The sequence below is a fragment of the Scyliorhinus torazame genome, chromosome 27, assembly GCF_047496885.1.
Source record: "Scyliorhinus torazame isolate Kashiwa2021f chromosome 27, sScyTor2.1, whole genome shotgun sequence".
Lineage (NCBI taxonomy): Eukaryota > Metazoa > Chordata > Chondrichthyes > Carcharhiniformes > Scyliorhinidae > Scyliorhinus > Scyliorhinus torazame.
In genome coordinates, this window is record NC_092733.1 from 15,249,799 (window position 1) to 15,269,600 (window position 19,802).

A 19,802-nucleotide genomic window follows, 5' to 3' on the forward strand; every position below is an offset into this window, starting at 1 on the left:
CAGTGATTCTGTGCTGAAGTGGAAAGCCCAGGAATCCCCCTTTGAAAGGCCAGCCAGTGATTGCCTGCTGGAAAATATATATCTGCAGATCCACGGTTCAACAAAACTGGATCCAGCTCAACATTAAGACTGGTTACTACAGAGCCACGTTTGGGGCAGAGGCTCTGAAACTTGTGGGCTAGCTCGCATTTCCATTTGTTACATACCAGTGCACAGGTACTGCCCGGGAATCCAGAATCACCTGGGCTGTACTCCAACTGAAGCGCACAAACTGCGGGAAGCCAAAGACAGGGTCGAGCTGTTTATCCAACCAGTCCTTTGTTTTGGGGTCTACGAGAAAAGAGAAATACAAGAAGCAACGAAATCTTTGAAAACAAGGTAACTCCTCACTCGGACACTCCCATGTTAATCCCCCATACGTAACGGATGCAGGGATAGTTTGTGGTTGAATGTTTAAATTTGTCAGAACTCCGCCCCGTTGAAACGATTTGGGCCGGGCTTTATTTCAGGGTATATGTAAAATGAGGGGGGGGAAAGAGGGCGGTTGCTCAGTCGGAGGGAGGGGTCAATCTGGGGTTGTTACCATTTCGCCTTACGGGTTCCCATTTGAGCCACTGTGGGGTGAAGGTGGCCCCGGATTGGCCTCAGCTTCTGAAACTAAATTTTTCGAGCTTGGTGAGCAGGGTTAAAGTGGACTTGCAGAGGTGGAATAGACTCCTTCCGTCCTCTTGACAAATACATGGATAGGATGGGGATAGAGGGATACGGACCTCTGAAGTGCAGAAGATTTTAGTTTAGTCGGGCAGCATGGTCGGCGCAGGCTTGGAGGCCGAAGGGCCTGTTCCTGTGCTGTACTTTTCTTTCTTTGGCTGGCAGAATTCAGCCAGTCAGTGAAAATGAAAGTCCTGCCGTGTTTTCTGTTCATATTTCCGGATTTTCACCCAATATCCTTTTTCAAGGAAATGGAGATTGGTTGACATTCATTTGGGTGGGAACAGTAGCTAGGTTTCGGAGGACGGTACTTCAGAGGGATCGGCAGTCTGGGGGCTTGGCTTTGCCAAGTCTGATATATTATCATTGGGCAGTGGGGTGGGGTGGGGCGGTGACCCCCCCCCCCCCCCCCCCGTGCCTTTCCACCTGATCCCCACGTTAGTGGGGACCAGTGATAAATGGCGCACGCTTCGGGTCAGATCCCGCACCTTGGGTAACTCCGGTGAGAACATATTCGAGTGAGCCTGAATGCACACTTCAATTTGCAAATGTGGGTGGGATCCAGATCACAACACCTTGCGAGATCCCGTTAGATCTTAAGGCATGACAAGCCAGATAAATCTCCCGGGAGGCCTCGCGCGAGATTTACCGGCCGCGTCATGTCCTGAGTCGGGCGAGGGGGGGGGGGGGGGGGGGCTGCAGTTAGATCGTGCCCCAAATCTAAACAGCTTAAAATCAGAAAACGGAGCAACTAAATTAAACCCACCAGTTATTTGATGCTGCAGTATTTTAATAGATTATCCATTTTAAAAGTTTAAGAACAAGCATTTCAAGTTTTCTGAAAATCCTGCAAACATTGAATAATGGCCAATAAATTTCACTTGGAACTTTTCTTGTGCATCACTGTTTGAATCTCCGAGGATTCTTCGAAACAAAAGATTCCAGGTGAGATCTCCCGGTTGTTCTGGCAGGCGGAATCTTCCGTCAGCGCACCCCCGCCACGTGTTTCCTGGCGGCGCGGGGTGGGTTCAATGGAAAATCCCACTGACAGCTGCGGGACCAGAAGATCCCACCGCTGGCCAAAGGCAGGACACCTCCCGCTGCCGCGGAACACACCGCGCGCGGGGAGGCCAGAGAATCTCTCCTACCCGCATTCCTATTTTCCACTTTATTTGATTCCTTCCCAAGCGGCAAGGCTATGATCATCAGATCTGACATGTTGAAAACCCTGGACACAAATTCACATCCCATTCTGACAACATGACTCGATATTGACTGACAATAAACACAAATAGCTGTCGGTGCTGGGAAAGCAGGAGTGATGCAGGATGCATATAGTATTGGGGTGCACTTCACATCATTCACAGCCAATATGAGAACCAACAATTAAACGGCACAACAGGAACTCTTTCCTTGGTGTGAAACCATGATTCCTATCACATACAACATCAGCTCACTTTCAGGTTGTGTGTACTGCAGAATCTTGCATACTTGATCTCGTATCTTGCACCCAAAACCTCACTATTTATGCTTAGCTCATTAAAAGAACATGTCGGCCACTCAAATCTGTTCTCATGCTCAGCACCAAAGATAACACTTAGAAACTAATCAACACTCATGAGAAACCAGAGTATGATTTTCGCAAAGCACTATCTGACATTGTACAGCGTCTAGTAGTGATCAAGACACCTTGCTTTGTAATATTTTTCAGCAACTGAAAGAAATTTGCTCATTCTCTCCTCGACTCCTGATTGAAGAATAAGCATTGCCTTCAACTCAGGAGATCAACAACAGATTAAGTTCACATAGAAAATAAAAAGCAGGCAACGGTCACAATCTGTCCGGGCTCAGGCGTGAATACAACACACAACGCTTGGCTAACTGCCTTTAATACTAAACTTGGACAGATTATTGTCCACCTGCCGCAGGGTCCTTGGGAGCTATTTGCACAGAACCTGCAGTACACTGCTGCAAGAAATGACGGTTCGGGTCAGCTGGCAACACTCTCACCTGCAAGTCGGAAGGTTGTTGGCTCAGGTACCGCTAAGGACGTGGAAGACGGGCGGCACGGTGGCACAGTGGTGGGCACTGCTGCCTCGCAGCGCCAGGGACTCGGGTTCGCTCCCAGCCTTGGATGACCTGTGTGGAGTTTGCTTGTTCTCCCAGTGTCTCCCTGGGATTCTTCTGGGTGCTCCGGTTTCCTCCCACAATCCAAAGGTGGGCAGGTTAGGTGGATTGGCCATGCTAAATTGTCCCTTAGGGTCCAAAGGTGAGCAGATTAGTGGGGTTACATGGAGTGGGGAGGAAGAGTTGGTCTAGGTAGGGTGCTCTGTCGGAGGGTCGGTGCAGACTAGGTGGGCCAAATGGCCTCCTTCTGCACTGTAGGGATTCTGTGATTCTAAGACAGCCTCAGCTCATATCTTATCATTATCACAATTTTGAGGGAGTGTTGCACCGTCGGAGGTGCCGTATGTAGGGCTGAAACAAGCTCCCTCTTGCGGGTTCAAGTGGATGCAAAAGATCCCATGGTGATATCTGGGAGAAGAATGGGAGTTTGCCAGTGGTTAGCATTTTTCCCTTCGCCATCACCCCCTATAACAGATGATCTTGTCGCTGATACATTTGTGCGACCTTGCTGCGCTCTGCCCCAGTTTGTCTAACATCACTGACTGCCCTTTAGAAGTAATTTGTTGCTTTGTAGCATGATTTGGGGATTTGCCCGAGGACATTAGACAGTGTCACATGAGCGCGAGAGCTTTCTTATAACGAGCTGTCGCACACTGAGGTTCAAAACTGAGATCGAGGAAAGCAAAGAAGTTTCCATCAGTGAGCAAAATTGATCAAATTAAAATATCGAATTCCTGATGCCAAATCTCAGTTGATTTGCACGGGTTCTGTGAATTACCATTTGGGGGTTTTTTCCCTTACTGTTCCGGTATAAAGTTGCATCAGTCATTCCTAATGTAGCAACAAGGTGTTCAGATGGCCATTTTCAAAGTTAGAGCAGAAGAACTTAACAGTAAGTCAAAGTCAGGTCTGCAAACAGAGATCATTTTTGAGGGGGAGTGTGGGGGGGTGGGGGGGGGGGGGGGTAATGGGACACAGAAAGGAAGGTACCAGACGTCTTCAATCTCCCCACAGCTTCAAAATATATAAAGCAGTAAATCGTGCATCGACAAGATAAACCCAAATTATTCTGCTGCGAGTGGAAACAATTTGAAAGCAAATACAGTACAAGTGCATCGGGAGAAACGATGTTACTCGAGTGTGACGCTTGTGAAAATTGAGAGGAAGGACGAAATGGAGAGAGTGGATATGTGACCCGCTCCCCATCCCTCCCCTCAGCAGATCCAGTGCAAACTTTCGGACTCTTCCTGTTAGCAAGAAGTCAATCAGCTCTCATTACTCTTGCACTCTTACCGGCCCATGCGATCCACCTGCTATTAGCGACTCTTACCATTCGGGTATCCTGAACCGTAATCCATGCTTATGTCACCCAGATCTTCAACAAACTTCCATGACTGAACAATGCGGTCCCTGGCAACCTGAAGACAGCACATGAGTTAAAGGACTAGGTAAGCTTGGCTCATCAACTCTCGGAAGACTGCAGTTACATTTCAAACATTTCACAAAAACATTTACCTCATTTAACAAAAAGGTAATTAATACAAAAATCAGAACATTTTTTCATGTATCTGAATAATTTGTCCGAATTCCAGTTCTCCTCTGAATATTTCAGTATTGTCAACTCATTCACAGATCGAATTCTTTCATGAACAAATAGTGCTCTACATGTGACATTTCCACGTGTGTGAAGGACATTCTACACTCGATGGCGGTTCCATTAGATGCCATAAACTGGAAGGATCAGGCATTAAATTCGAGCAATATCCTTTTTTAAAGATTTGAAACGCAAGCTGCACCTCAAATGCATAAGTAATACCATCTAATGGTATATGATCAGATGGCTAAACAGTCTGACGAAAAGCAGAAAGCCAGCACAACATTGAACTAGTTGAATACATTAGTTAAATAATAGATTTAAAGAGGTATGGTTCACCAGATATGGACTGGCCAACAGCAGCCTACAGGTCCTCGCAAATACTTCATATCAATTTCAAGTAATACTGGAGTTATCCCAGGTGGGCAAGTGCAGCAGAGCACTGCTGCCCACTGTGACCTTTCACCTTGTGCAATATCTGGGGCAGTCAAGCGCAATGTGTTCATTGGCAACCCCCACTCCAGGTAATGGGGAGAGGAGAGCGATTGGCATTACTATAAGTTATAGCCCAAATATCGTTTTCTAAATTGCACCTCATGGGAATACGTATTACTTTGAAAACAAATTCTGGAGTTAATTTTTAAACCGCACTGAGGTATAAAAACACATTTTTTTTGTAAGAGAAAACACAAAATGGCCAATTTAATCAAGTGCGAAAATGAAAGAGCATGGGGTTACATTGTGGCTTTGCATTGTGATGTACAAACCAGTCCACAGCAGACACTGTCTTCCTGGCCCTACACTCATCCCTGGAGCATCTCGACAACAAGGACTCCTACATCAGACTCCTATTCATTGACTACAGCTCCGCCTTCAACACCATAATCCCAGCCAAGCTCATATCAAAGCTCCAAAACCTAGGACTTGGCTCCTCACTCTGCAACTGGATCCTCGACTTTGACCCATAGACCACGATCAGTAAAGATAAACAAAACACCCCCTCCACGATAGTCCTCAACACTGGGACCCCGCAAGACTGTGTACTTAGCCCTCTATTATACTCCCGATACACACACGGCTGTGTGGAAAAATTTGGCTCCAATTCCATCTACAAGTTTGCTGACAACACGACCATAGTGGGCCGGATCTCGAACAACGATGAGTCAGAATACAGGAGATAGTGAACCTGATGGAATGGTGTAACGACTACAATCTCTCCCTCAATGTCAGCAAAACCAAGGAGCTGGTCATTGACTTCAGGAAGCGAAGTGTCGTACACACCCCTGTCAGCATCAATGGTGCCAAGGTGGAGATGGTTGACAGCTTCGAATTCCTAGGTGTGCACATCACCAACAATCTGTCCTGGTCCACTCACATCGACGCTTATACTACCAAGAAAGCACAACAGCGCCTATACTTTCTCAGGAAACTAAGGAAATTCAGCATGTCCACATTGACTCTCACCAACTTTTACAGATGCACCATAGAAAGCATCCTATCAGGCTGCATCACAGCCTGGTATGGCAACTGCTCGGCCCAAGACCGTAAGAAACTTCAGAGAGTTGTGAACACCGCCCAGTCCATCACACAAACCCGCCTCCCATCCATCGACTCCATCTACACCTCCCGCTGCCTTGGCACAGCGGGCAGCGTAATCAAAGACCCCTCCCACCCGGGTTATTCTCTCTTCAAACTTCTTACATCGGGCAGGAGACACAAAAGTCTGAGAACACGCACTAACAGATTCAAAAACAGCTTCTTCCCCACTGTTACCAGACTCCTGAATGACCCTCTTATGGACTGAACTGATCTCTTCACACATCGTCTCTACTGAGTAGTCCTACACTCTGTATGCTTCACCCGATGCTTGTGTCTATGTATTTACATTGTGTATTTTATGTTTGCCCTTTGTTTTCTTTTCCATGTGTGGAATGATCTGTCTGGACTGTACGCAGAACAATACTTTTCACTGTAGCTCGGTACACGTGACAATAAACAAATCCAAATCCAACATGCTGAATGCAGGGCATAAGTTGCCCTCCACAAATACAATTTCACTGTGTGTTGTAGGTGCTCACACAACCGGAAGAGAAACACACATCCAGCAACCAGCACTTACTTTAGCACAGATGCTGGCGGCACTAACTATTGGGAATAAGGAATCAGCCTTGGATCTGACGGTGACCTCCAGCCCGGGGAAACGTTCCTTCAGCTTCGCCTCATACTTTTCAGCAGGTCCCACTGTGTCTACGTAAACCTAAAGATAAGCAGAGATTTAGCTATTAATGCAACAAGATCAATATCAAGGTTAACGGTTGTCTCCTTACTTAATAGGGATGGTAACCGTGGAACTTATGTAGCGAGGCAGAGACATTCTACCACATGGGACTGGAACCGTGCCTTTGATATGCCAGACTCAATTGCTTGAAAACGTGCAACTCAGCTAAGATTGGAGAATGCACTGTACAAGGGAGCACAGATGTGACCTAGAACCCAACTCGCTGTATGTGTGAATAGCCAAGTTGTTTTACAAAGAATGAAAACAAATTTAAAAGGCAAGTTGACAGCAGCTGGGAATGTGTCACATTAACGGATTCTCAGATAAAAGCAACAGGGTTAATTTATCATCAATAAATATGGCAAAATGATGGTTCAATTCCAGCCATTAATGAAAGCTCTGCGGGCTAATCATTCACAGTCTGATCAATTTGTCACATTGCAGCTCAAGTCGACCACCACCACCCAGGTGTGTGCTCGAAGCAGAAAATAAAAAGTGTCCCAGGCTCTAACATTAAAAAGCCAGAGGGTTAGTAAGTTGATGTGCTCGTGGATATTCAGCTGGTAAAACTGTTCTCAAAGCAGCCACCATATATGTTGCAACAGGAATGTGCAAGGTACAGTAGACACAGTAAAGAAATCTTATATTAATGAAACCCTTGCTGATACTGACTCCCAGTTGAAAAAAATAAGTAGTGCTGCCATGGAAAAGCATAAAGGTTTCGCCACTTTTATACCTAGGTGAGCAATGAGAGATTTGAAAGCGTCACTGCATGCTCTAGTCTGGATGCTAGAAATTTAGTCTGTAATCGTAAGGTAACATTTTTTTTTTTTTAAACCAAAGCCAGATTAAATGAGCTTAAACCTCAGACAGTGCTAAGACTAGAACACCAGAGACAGATAGTTACAGCAGCCTACGTGACAGCAGAGTTTGCAGAACAGGATATTGCAAAAAGCCAGACAAAGGCGTCTGCCCAAAACCCCGCATTGATTGACCAGCATTCTGCAGACAGCAATAACGAGGCTCAGGTTATCAAGCGATCGCCATCTTTGACGTCTATTCTGGCAATCGTTCTTGTGAGCCAGTAAAATTTTCTTTGTTAAAGATTTCTCATGTCTACCAAGCAAGTTGTGCCCACTGCACAACTTTCTCAATCCCTCTCTCCTCAGTGACCAGTTCTTTTTAAAACTCTGAAGCATTTTGGTTTGCTTCACTGTAATAAAAGCATTATACATAAATGCAAAAGTTTCAGCCTGCATTTCTTTTGGCGTGATGAGCAAAAATTGAAAGAAAGCTTTTTGTTAAATTAATTCATGGGATGTGAGCGTTGCTGGGCTGGGCCCAGCATTTATTGCCCATCCCTAATTGCCCTTGAACTGAATGTCTTGCTCAGCCGTTTCTGAGGGCATTTAAGAGTCAACCACATTGCTGTGGGTCTGGAGTCACATGAAGGCCAGACAGGGGAAGGACGGCAGGTTTCCTTCCCTAAAGAACATAATAATAATCTTTATCGTCACAAGTCGGCTTACATTAACGCTGCAATGAAGTTACTGTGAAAAGCCCCCAGTCGCCACATTCCGGCGCCTGTTTGTACACGGAGCGAAAATTCAAAATGTCCAAATTACCGAACAGCCCGTCTTTCGGGACTCGTGGGAGGAAACTGGAGCACCCAGAGGAAACTCACGCAGACACGGGGAGAACATGCAAACTCCACACAGACAGTGACCCAAGCCAGGAATCTAACCTGGGAGCCTGGTGCTGTGAAGCAACAGTGCTACCCACTGTGCTGCCCATTAGTGAACCAGATGGGTCTTTACAATGATTGACAATGGTTTCATGGTCATCATCAGACTTTGAATTTCTCCATCTGCCGTGGCGGGATTCGAACTCGGGTTCCCAGAGCGTTACCCTGGGCCTCTGGATTAATAGTCCAGCGACAATACCACTGTGCAACCCAATAGCGCCAAAATAAATCTACCCAATCACATTACAGGATCTTCTCCCAAAGCACCAAGTAGCTTTATGATGTGTGCCACCCATAAAAATCAGATTTAGTCACAATCGTGGCTGAAGGGCGTCTTCCCTTCTCTCTGCAAACATGACGCCGTTCAACTGATGAAAGCTGATCAACCTGAAACATTAACCCAGTTTCACAGGGCCTGCCTGACCAGCCGAGTTTTCGCAGCAGTCAGACTTAATGTTTGGCCTCTCTCACACCAAAGGAGTAGAATAAAACAATCGTAGAAATTTTCATATGAAGCATTAAATTAATTATGCAGAATGTGCTCCTTAGTTTTATCCTCCTTTGGTTGCACATAGTGCATCATAATGACTCTGCACGGTACAAAATTAATGATATTATGTGCACTAGCTAAAGTAATAAGACCATAAGACATAGGAGTGGAAGTAAGGCCATTCGGCCCATCGAGTCCACTCCACCATTCAATCATGGCTGATTTCAACTCCATTTACCCGCTCTCTCTCCATAGCCCTTAATTCCTCGAGAAATCAAGAATTTATCAACTTCTGTCTTAAAGACACTCAACGTCCCGGCCTCCACCGCCCTGTGGCAATGAATTCCACAGACCCACCACTCTCTGGCTGAAGAAATTTCTCCTCATCTCTGTTCTAAAGTGACTCCCTTTTATTCGAAGGCTGTGCCCCCGGGTCCTAGTCTCCCCTGCTAATGGAAACAACTTCCCTACATCCACCCTATCTAAGCCATTCATTATCTTGTAAGTTTCTATTAGATCTCCCCTCAACCTCCTAAACTCCAATGAATATAATCCCAGGATCCTCAGACGTTCATCGTATGTTAGGCCTACCATTCCTGGGATCATCCGTGTGAATCTCCGCTGGACCCGCTCCAGTGCCAGTATGTCCTTCCTGAGGTGTGGGGCCCAATATTGCTCACAGTATTCTAAATGGGGCCTAACTAATGCTTTATAAAGCTTCAGAAGTACATCCCTGCTTTTATATTCCAAGCCTCTTGAGATGAATGACAATATTCAAGGATAAACAACACCTCAAGTGGCCAGCTACGAAACTGAACAATGAACCTCCAAATGAATGTATGTAAATCACAATACGTGACCAATTGCCAGTAGAACAAAATCTAAATGACTGGACAAAGACCCAGGTCAATTACAAGAGAATTAATTTCATTTACTGCTAATTTTTAAAAATAGACTTCACATCTATTTTTAAAATGCCATCCTCCGCGGGCAAAAATCAAACACGAGCGATCCCAAGAGCGGCTGAGGATCAGAGCGAGACCACAGCATCCTGAGGAATGGCTAAACCTGATGATCACGAGGCAGCACGGTGGCGCAGTGGGTTAGCCCTGCTGCGAGGTCCCAGGCTCGATCCCGGCCCTGGGTCACTGTCCGTGTGGAGTTTGTACATTCTCCCCGTGTCTGCGTGGGTTTCGCCCCCACAACCCAAAGATGTGCAGGCTAGGTGGATTGGCCACGCTAAATTGCCCCTTAATTGGAAAAAATGAATTGGGTACTCTAAATGTTAAAAAAATCCTGATGGTCACAGATAGGGGAGAAGGCAACCTTAAGGAGTCTTGAGGAGTACGTTAATATTTTTAAGAGATCTAAATTGTAACGGCGAAGCAAGTACATCATCACTAATGGTGGGAGAGATCTGAACGCAATCATCTCCATCGGCAGAACATTTTTCCTACTCACTTCTTTCACTTGAACACCACTGTCCAACGCATACTGAATAAGCCCAATGGCAGCATCGTGAGACAACGCATTCAGGTTGTATTTGGTTCTGATTTAGGAAACAAGAAATGAATAACCATGGTGAGTAATGAGTGGTTTTGACTTCAGCGTTGGCTCAACATAGATAGCATAGAACATACCGTGCCGAAGGAGGCCATTCGGCCCATCGCGTCTGCACCGACCCAGTTAAGCCCTTACTTCCTCCCTATCCCCATATCCCAATAACCCCTCCTAACCCTTTTGGACACTAAGGGCAATTTAGCGTGGCCAGTCCGCCTAACCTGCACGTTTTTGGACTGTGGGAGGAAACCGGAGCACCCGGAGGAAACCCGCGCAGACACGGGGAGAACGTGCAGACTCCGCACAGACAGTGTCCCAAGCCGGGAGTCGAACCCGAGTCTCTGGCGCTTGTGAAGCAACAGTGCTAACCATTGTGCTACCGTGCCGCCTCATGTCAGTCTTATGCCATGAAACCGCACCCACAGAAACCCCTAGACTGCAGCCGTCGTCAAACCTGTGAGGAGCTGTTAAAAACTCCAAAGAGCGGATAGGAGGATCAGAAATTCAGACGGTGCACACTCCAGACTAAAGTGATTCTAGGATCGTACCTATACAAGTTGGCACATGCCAACTGTATGGTTCTACCCTGCTTTGATCTGTTCCGTCTGATGTGAAACCATGTGCTGGGCACCAACTGGCGGTATTAATGTGACCAGTACAAATCCAACTCTGAAAGCTGCTGAGCTAGGGATCGAATGACAGAAAACAACCCGACAGTCCTGTCAGCTCCAACCTTAAAGATGTCACCAGCAGTTGGGAGGCCTGCAAACAGAGCTCTCTCCTGGATTGGACATCAGTATAAGGGAACAATATCGCTGGCGGGCACCGTGGTTGGCATCTTGGTAGCAGCACGAAAGTTCCTGATGATTTTCAGCAAGACGGACAAGTTTAGACGGTCATTTTATGATTGGTCTCCCATTTGGGTCGAAAGTGTCCGTGTGGCGATGACGATTTGAGATTCCGCATCGACAATGGACAGCTGATTGCAAGATCACGCAAAGGAAAAGGGAAGATTAATAAATGGCCATCTGAAAAGGGGGGGGGGGAGGAGAACGGTTATTCAACATCTTCACTGTAACTTTCCTACGATACCTCCAGCACCAGTCTACAGGGTAAACCCCTGGGACAATCAGCCCATTGCAGCATCAGTTACCTTCATCTTATTGCGGCGTTGAAGTGTCACAAAGAATCCCCCCCCCCCCCCATTAATTTAAGATACTGAAAAGTACCTTTGTTGCATAGTGTTTGAGATTAGATTGGGCGAAAGGACCTGCAGGGCCCAGCCGATAAAATCGTTGGCTTCATCCAGCTTAGCAAACAGTTTCTCCCGCTCTTTCTCGGTCAGCGTCTTGGAGTCTGCAAGAGAGAACAGAAAGGGAAAGTAAATGACCCCACGCGGAATTGGCATTCAGCCTGACAGCTAGGATATATCCATCATGAGGTATGGGCACCGAAAACAAAAATGAAATCAAACGTGACGCATTCTAGTGAAACAGGAGACCAGCGGAATATTAGGCCCTGGGAAAGCACAGGGCATGTTTGGAATTCCCACACAATGGTGTCCTAATGTCAGTGTCATAACCTGGGTTTAAGCAGATCATGGGACACTTATGAGAGTGGGGGGATTGATTATGGGGAATATACACTCCGGCTGAGGAGTGGGAGTGGGCTGGGATGGGATGGGGTGCGCTGGGGTGGTGCACTGGCGTGGTGTGCCCCCCCCCCCCCGGGACGGGGCAACACCTTCCGCAGCCTGTATGAAGCCGGGGGGGGGGGGGGCATGAACAGTGAGCGGGCTCTGTACTCTTGTTCTGTTGCATTAAACCCTTTTCCTTTGACTCAACCTGTTCGGCTCGTGTTCGACTCCTCTCCAGACCTTATAATATTCAGCTTGCAGGAGGCATGTCCTTGAGGGTAACGGTGAAACCAAGGTAAAGGGCACGAAGTATCGGACAGAAAGAAGCGATTAATCGGAAAGTGACAATTAGGCGGCTCCTAACCTCGGCGTGCACAAAATAAAAACAAGTTTCCGAGGCGGAATAAATTTAGAGTCAGAGACGGTGCCACAAATCTTGATTTCATCACCGCGAGGGAGACAATGACCTCCCCTTCTCTCCAAGGGACAGTTTATTCCGAGAAATTAATATCGGGAAAGTGCAAAAGCTCCACTCCCAACGTAAGCCAGACAGAGCAAGGTAACGATACTGTTCTGGGGCTGGGAAAGAAAGTCAGAATTCACAAAACCAGCAGCTCTTGCTATTTCGACTCGGAGAGCTTTTTAGAATCAGCCTGTCTCTTGGTTGAAAAAAAGAAGCAACGAAGAATAACTTGGCAGAGGAAAAATTAAAAACAAAACAGGCAGTGTATTTTAACAACATTCCTCTATCCCTGGGATTAAACATTTAAGATTGTGCAAACAAGACTCTCGGGAAAGAGCTGTTTCTCTGAAACTTTTACAAACAGCAATTTGTCACCAATACCAACTACGTACTGTTGATTTTTCTTTTTTTTTTTTTTACAAACACAATAGAGATTGTGGAATAGTTCCAGTTATCATCAAAGCTTTATGGAATAATCGTAAACACCGTTACAAAATGCTGCAGCATCTCGGAGCCAGGGACGACCACGGAGCGTTGATACCACGAAAAAGAGCAAAGCTCATATCACAGGGCGCTCGCTTGTTTGGCGTTTCTGCATTTGGTTTTCGGCGCCACTCAACAGCTTGACTGCGTTATCAGCGGCATTTTGGCTTGTCAAGAAGAGAATGTTTTGGCTTCCGTACCTGCAACCTTGAGCTCCACAAGCCACTGTTGTTTGGAAAGCAGGCAGTAACAGATTCCATACACCATTGGCCCTGAGGGCAGAGCAAAACAATAAGCGTTAGTTAGGCACAACAGTCCTGAACACTGAGCCCCAGGTGAAGTCAGTTGCGGATGAATCTCAGCACACACAGGGTGCATGTGAACAACTAAGTTGCAGAGTACACGACGCAAGAGGTTCAAATGACAATAGTCATCTGGGGAGAGTACAGGTTCTGCACATCACTGAACCAACGTGGACAATATAAGGTTTTCGAAACAACAGGCAGAACCGATTCCAGCTGCTTTAATCAAAATCGCACCAAATGGAAATGTTTAGCAAAGATAGTTAAAACTCTTAATCTGTCTCGCATACAGTGTCACTTGGGAAAGTAGTTTGCAATAAGAGAGTAGATTCTTGTTTATTGAAGCACAGCAGAATGAGTGGCCATTGTTGCTGGAAAGCATTGGCCTGTTTCAAAAAGGTGCTTGGTCTTGTGCTGGAAGCAGTAAGGAGTCTTACAACACCAGGTTAAAGTCCAACAGGTTTATCTGGAATCACTAGCTTTCGGAGCACAGCTCCTTCATCAGGTGAATGATGATCTGAGGAAGGGGCCACGCTCCGAAAGCTAGTGATGCCAAATAAACCCGTTGGACTTTAACCTGGTGTTGGAAAACTTCTTACTGTGCCGATCCCAGTCCAACGGCGGCATCTCCATCCACATCTTGTTCTGGAAGAGCAGTTTCTATTTTGACTCCAGCCTCCTTGCAATCAATCACCCCTGTCCCAGATGCAAACCACCAGCAACGCAATGGCCGACATATTGTTCAAAATACTGCCGACTGTCACAAGTTTCAAACAAACTCGGGTGGCGCCATCGCAGAATTGCACACGTGGGGCTTCTACCTATAGCAATCTGACGAATGATAGATTTGAATGGAGAAATGTTAAAGCTCACTCTCTTCAAATCATTCACTCCCGTTGGGATAACTTGGTCTCCCCCAATCTTAAACACTACCGAGCGGTGTGCCACCTGTTGTAAGGCCTTCACTTGTATTGCAACCAGCCCGATTGTGTTTAGAGTACCCAATTCGTTTTTTCTAATTAAGGGCCAATTTAGCACGGCCAGTCCACCTACCCTGCACATCTTTAGGTTGTAGAGGCAAAACCCACGCAAAGACGGGGAGAATGTGCAAACTCCACACGGACAGTGACCCGGGGCCAGGATCGAAGCGGGGACCTCGGCGCCGTGAGGCAGCAGTGCTAACCACTGCGCCACCATGCTGCCTCGCATCTGCAGTACTGACCTGGAGCAGTTAATGTGCCTGAGGGAAGCTGATCTTCAGCAATAAGGCAATTAACTCCGAGTGCATCTATTCCTCCTGCACTCCCTAACTCAGGAAATGCAGTTATGAATATTGATCGATACCACTAGCCTTTGTCCGTTCATTTGCATTTGGCAGGAAGGAATTTACTGGCTGCAAAATAACAGGCAAATATTTCTACTTCACCAGCGGAGTACAAAACTGGAACAATATTTTCAATGTTGTTAGCAGCTGTCAGAAGGGAACTTCATACCACAATTATTAACTCCCGTTGTTTTAATGCTCTGACCAATGCTACCAAATTGCCATCTGTCTCCGCCAGTGCAGGGGTCACTCCAGTCGGAATGGTGCATTTATTGCATGATCTGACGTTCGATGTACAGGTCAAAAAATTGTTTGGGGAGTTTTCAGTGTATTTTAAATTGTTTTAAATATTATCCGAACACTACACACTCCCATTTTCATGACTAGGGCATGGGGTTGGTGAAAAGGGAGTCGGGGCAGGGGGAAGAAGGTGAGAGCAGGGACAGGAGGAGGAGGATCCGGGTGGGTAGGGTGAAGAAGAGGGGGCGGAGCCCAGAGAGGGGGAGGGGGGCGGGGCCCAGAGAGAGGGAGGAGAGGTGGGGCCCAGAAAGGAGGAGGAGAGGTGGGGCCCAGAGAGGAGGAGGAGAGGTGGGGCCCAGAGAGGGGAGGTGGGGCCCAGAGAGGAGGAGGAGGAGAGGTGGGGCCCAGAGAGGAGGAGGAGGAGGGGTGGGGCCCAGAGAGGAGGAGGAGGAGGGGTGGGGCCCAGAGAGGAGGAGGAGGGGTGGGGCCCAGAGAGGGGGAGGGGGTGGGGCGAAGGAAAGTTGGGGCAGGGTGCAGCAGAGTCGGTGGTCGGGGCTGGGGAGGTTTGGGAGAATGAGGGTCAGGCTGGGGTCGGGATGGGGGGTGGGAGGAGAGGTGGGGTCGGGGGGGGGGGGAAAAGAGGTGGGGTCGGGGGGGGGGGGGGAAGAGGTGGGGTCAGGCTGGGGGGTGGGAGGAGAGGTGGGGTCGGGGGGGGGGAAAAGAGGTGGGGTCGGGGGGGGGAAGAGGTGGGGTCGGGGGGGGGGAAGAGGTGGGGTCGGGGGGGGGGGGAAGAGGTGGGGTCGGGGGGGGGGGGAAGAGGTGGGGTCGGGGGGGGGAAGAGGTGGGGTCGGGGGGGTGGAAGAAGTGGGGTCGGGGGGGGAAGAAGTGGGGTCGGGGGGGGAAGAAGTGGGGTCGGGGGGGGGAAGAAGTGGGGTCGGGGGGGGGGAAGAAGTGGGGTCGGGGGGGGGAAGAAGTGGGGTCGGGGGGGGGAAGAAGTGGGGTCGGGGGGGGAAGAAGTGGGGTCGGGGGGGGGAAGAAGTGGGGTCGGGGGGGGGAAGAAGTGGGGTCGGGGGGGGGAAGAAGTGGGGTCGGGGGGGGAAGAAGTGGGGTCGGGGGGGGGAAGAAGTGGGGTCGGGGGGGGGAAGAAGTGGGGTCGGGGGGGGGAAGAAGTGGGGTCGGGGGGGGGAAGAAGTGGGGTCGGGGGGGGGAAGAAGTGGGGTCGGGGGGGGAAGAAGTGGGGTCGGGGGGGGAAGAAGTGGGGTCGGGGGGGGGGAAGAAGTGGGGTCGGGGGGGGGAGAAGTGGGGTCGGGGGGGAAGAAGTGGGGTCGGGGGGGGGAAGAAGTGGGGTCGGGGGGGGAAGAAGTGGGGTCGGGGGGGGAAGAAGTGGGGTCGGGGGGGGAAGGAGTGGGGTCGGGGGGGGAAGGAGTGGGGTCGGGGGGGGAAGGAGTGGGGTCGGGGGGGGAAGGAGTGGGGTCGGGGGGGGAAGGAGTGGGGTCGGGGGGGGAAGGAGTGGGGTCGGGGGGGGAAGGAGTGGGGTCGGGGGGGGAAGGAGTGGGGTCGGGGGGGGAAGGAGTGGGGTCGGGGGGGGAAGGAGTGGGGTCGGGGGGGGAAGGAGTGGGGTCGGGGGGGGGAAGGAGTGGGGTCGGGGGGGGAAGGAGTGGGGTCGGGGGGGGAAGGAGTGGGGTCGGGGGGGGAAGGAGTGGGGTCGGGGGGGGAAGGAGTGGGGTCGGGGGGGGGAAGGAGTGGGGTCGGGGGGGAAGGAGTGGGGTCGGGGGGGAAGGAGTGGGGTCGGGGGGGGAAGGAGTGGAGTCGGGGGGGGGAAGGAGTGGAGTCGGGGGGGGAAGGAGTGGGGTCGGGGGGGGAAGGAGTGGGGTCGGGGGGGGAAGGAGTGGGGTCGGGGGGGGAAGGAGTGGGGTCGGGGGGGGAAGGAGTGGGGTCGGGGGGGGAAGGAGTGGGGTCGGGGGGGGAAGGAGTGGGGTCGGGTGGGGGAAGGAGTGGGGTCGGGGGGGAAGAATTGGGGTCAGGGGGGGGGAAGAAGTGGAGTCGGGGGGGGAAGAAGTGGGGTCGGGGGGGTGGGAGAAGTGGAGTCTGGACGGGGGGGGGGGTTGGAGGTGGGGTCGGGGGAGGGGAGAAGTGGGGGCGGGACGAGGCGGAAGGAGAAGTCAGGTCGGGGCTGGGGGAGAAGGATGGCACAGTGGTTAGCACTGCTGCCTCGCAGTGCCAGGGTCCCTGGTTCGATTCCCCTCTGGGTCACCGTCTGTGTGGAGTTTGCATGTTCTCCCTGTGTCTGCGTGGGTTTCCCCCGGGTGCTCCGGTTTCCTCCCACAGTCCAAAGTTGAGCGGGTTTGGTGGGTTGGCCATGCTGAATTGTCCTTTATTGTCTAAATGTTACATGGTTGCGGATGGAGTGGGCTTAGGTAACGTGCTCTTTCAGAGGGTTGGTGCAGACTTGAGGGGCTGAATGTGGGTCGTGGCTGGTGGAGAAGTGGGCGGGGACCGGAGAGAGAAACGGGGGGGGGGGGGGGGACCGGAGAGAGAAACGGGGGGGGGGGGGGGGGGGGGGGGAAACCGGAGAGAGAGAGAGAGAGAGGGGGGAGAACGGGGACCGGAGAGAGACGGGGGGGGGAGAACGGGGACCGGAGAGAGAGGGGTGGGGGGACCTGAGAGAGAGAGAGAGGGGGGGGGAGACCTGAGAGAGAGAGAGAGAGGGGGGGGACCGGAGAGAGAGGGGTGGGGGGACCTGAGAGAGAGGGGGGGGGGGGGGACCGGAGAGAGAAACGGGGGGGGGGGGAAACCGGAGAGAGAGAGAGAGAGAGAGAGAGGGGGGAGAACGGGGACCGGAGAGAGAGAGAGAGAGGGGGGGGGGGACCGGAGAGAGAGAGAGAGAGAGAGAGAGAGAGAGAGAGAGAGAGAGGGGGGGGAGAACGGGGACCGGAGAGAGACGGGGGGGGGGAGAACGGGGACCGGAGAGAGAGGGGTGGGGGGACCTGAGAGAGAGAGAGAGAGGGGGGGGGGGGGGGGAGACCTGAGAGAGAGAGAGAGAGGGGGGGACCGGAGAGAGAGGGGTGGGGGGACCTGAGAGAGAGAGAGAGGGGGGGGGGGACCTGAGAGAGAGAAGAGAGGGGGGGGACCGGAGAGAGAGAGGGGGGGGGGACCTGAGAGAGAGAGAGTGGGGGGGGGGGGGGGGAAACTGGAGAGAGAGAGGGAGGGGGAGGGGGCACGGTTAGAGGGGGTGGATGGGGAGGGGGGTGGATGGGGGGGCGGGCGGGGACAGGGAGAGAGGGGGGCGGGGACAGGGAGAGAGGGGGGCGGGGACAGGGAGAGAGGGGGGCGGGGACAGGGAGAGAGGGGGGCGGGGACAGGGAGAGAGGGGGGCGGGGACAGGGAGAGAGGGGGGCGGGGACAGGGAGAGAGGGGGCGGGGACAGGGAGAGAGGGGGCGGGGACAGGGAGAGAGGGGGCGGGGACAGGGAGAGGGGGGGCGGGGACAGGGAGAGAGGGGGGCGGGGACAGGGAGAGGGGGGGCGGGGACAGGGAGAGGGGGGGCGGGGACAGGGAGAGGGGGGGCGGGGACAGGGAGAGAGGGGGGGCGGGGACAGGGAGAGAGGGGGGGCGGGGACAGGGAGAGAGGGGGCGGGGACAGGGAGAGAGGGGGTGGGGACAGGGAGAGAGGGGGTGGGGACAGGGAGAGAGGGGGTGGGGACAGGGAGAGGGGGTGGGGACAGGGAGAGGGGGGGCGGGGACAGGGAGAGAGGGGGGCGGGCACAGGGAGAGAGGGGGGCGGGCACAGGGAGAGAGGGGGGCGGGCACAGGGAGAGAGGGGGGCGGGCACAGGGAGAGAGGGGGGCGGGGACAGGGAGGGGGGCGGGGACAGGGAGAGAGGGGGGCGGGGACAGGGAGAGAGGGGGCGGGGACAGGGAGAGAGGGGGCGGGGACAGCAGAGGGGGCGGGGACAGCAGAGGGGGCGGGGCCGCGCGCTCCGTCACTCACCCAGCACCGGCCCCCTTCCCGCCTCATCGATGCCCAGGATGCAATCATCAGTCAGACAGGCGGCGGGAACGGCTGACACCAGCCGGGAGCTGCCGCTATTGTCCCTCTCAAACTCACTCAGATCCATCCCTGCAATTAGTAAAACAAAACAAAAATCTGCTTTAAAATAAATGACCCTTCAACTGCCGTAAATTTCACATGGACGGAGCGCGCGATAGACCAACCGTCAGAAAACCTCTTCCCGCGCTGAGCGCTAACCCGCACTCTGACCTTTGACTCGAACCGAAAGGCCTCGCCTCAAAATCTGTTTTTTTTAATTCGTGGGTTGCAGGGTTACAACAAGTCCCACGGCGAAACTTTACAGCACTTTATTTGAAATTTACATTTGACTTTAATTTGAATTTAATGAGTGGGCAGTTGGGAGTGGGTGCAGATCACTGCGCATGTGCCGGTATGCGCAATGCCCTTCGGGAGATGTAGTTCTCAAACCCAGTGCCACATTTTGTGTTCAATATGAACATTGGAAGCAGTATTTCAGCAGCAAAACATTCTAACATTGCTCACAAATCGTTCATTCGACACGCATATATATATATATATATATATATTCCAGAATGCAAATGCTGCATATATGCTAATACACTGAGTTCTGAGACTCAAATATTCTTTTGAATTATTCCACCTGAAATATTAGCCCAGATTTTTCTTTCAAATGCTGATGAGCCATTTCCGCTTCATTTCAGATTTTCAGCACATGCTTTATTTTTATCTCTGCAATAAGATCAGTCAACTACCTCACAGTTACCATGGGAGCAGCAGGACTAATGAATGTTGAATAAAGTCTCTTGACGCTCTTTAAAG

The 19,802-nt window shown here is 51.2% G+C and overlaps 1 protein-coding gene across 2 annotated transcripts in view; it reads right to left on the reverse strand.

Annotated features, from left to right (window-relative positions):
* rnaseh2a (ribonuclease H2, subunit A) overlaps positions 1 to 19,264 on the reverse strand; it is a 29,532-nt gene extending 10,268 nt beyond the window's left edge. For both annotated transcript variants that reach the window (XR_011938266.1, XM_072490992.1), the window contains exons 1-8: positions 19,166 to 19,264; positions 18,942 to 19,070; positions 13,287 to 13,358; positions 11,734 to 11,860; positions 10,406 to 10,493; positions 6,552 to 6,689; positions 4,169 to 4,256; positions 207 to 330 (exon numbers count right to left, since the gene is read on the reverse strand). Coding sequence is in view for 1 of the 2 variants with exons in the window: in XM_072490992.1 (XP_072347093.1) it covers positions 207 to 330; positions 4,169 to 4,256; positions 6,552 to 6,689; positions 10,406 to 10,493; positions 11,734 to 11,860; positions 13,287 to 13,358; positions 18,942 to 19,068 (764 nt within the window). In the remaining variant the exon portion in view is untranslated. The remainder of the gene's footprint in view (positions 1 to 206; positions 331 to 4,168; positions 4,257 to 6,551; positions 6,690 to 10,405; positions 10,494 to 11,733; positions 11,861 to 13,286; positions 13,359 to 18,941; positions 19,071 to 19,165) is intronic.
* Between the last annotated feature and the right edge of the window lie 538 nt (positions 19,265 to 19,802).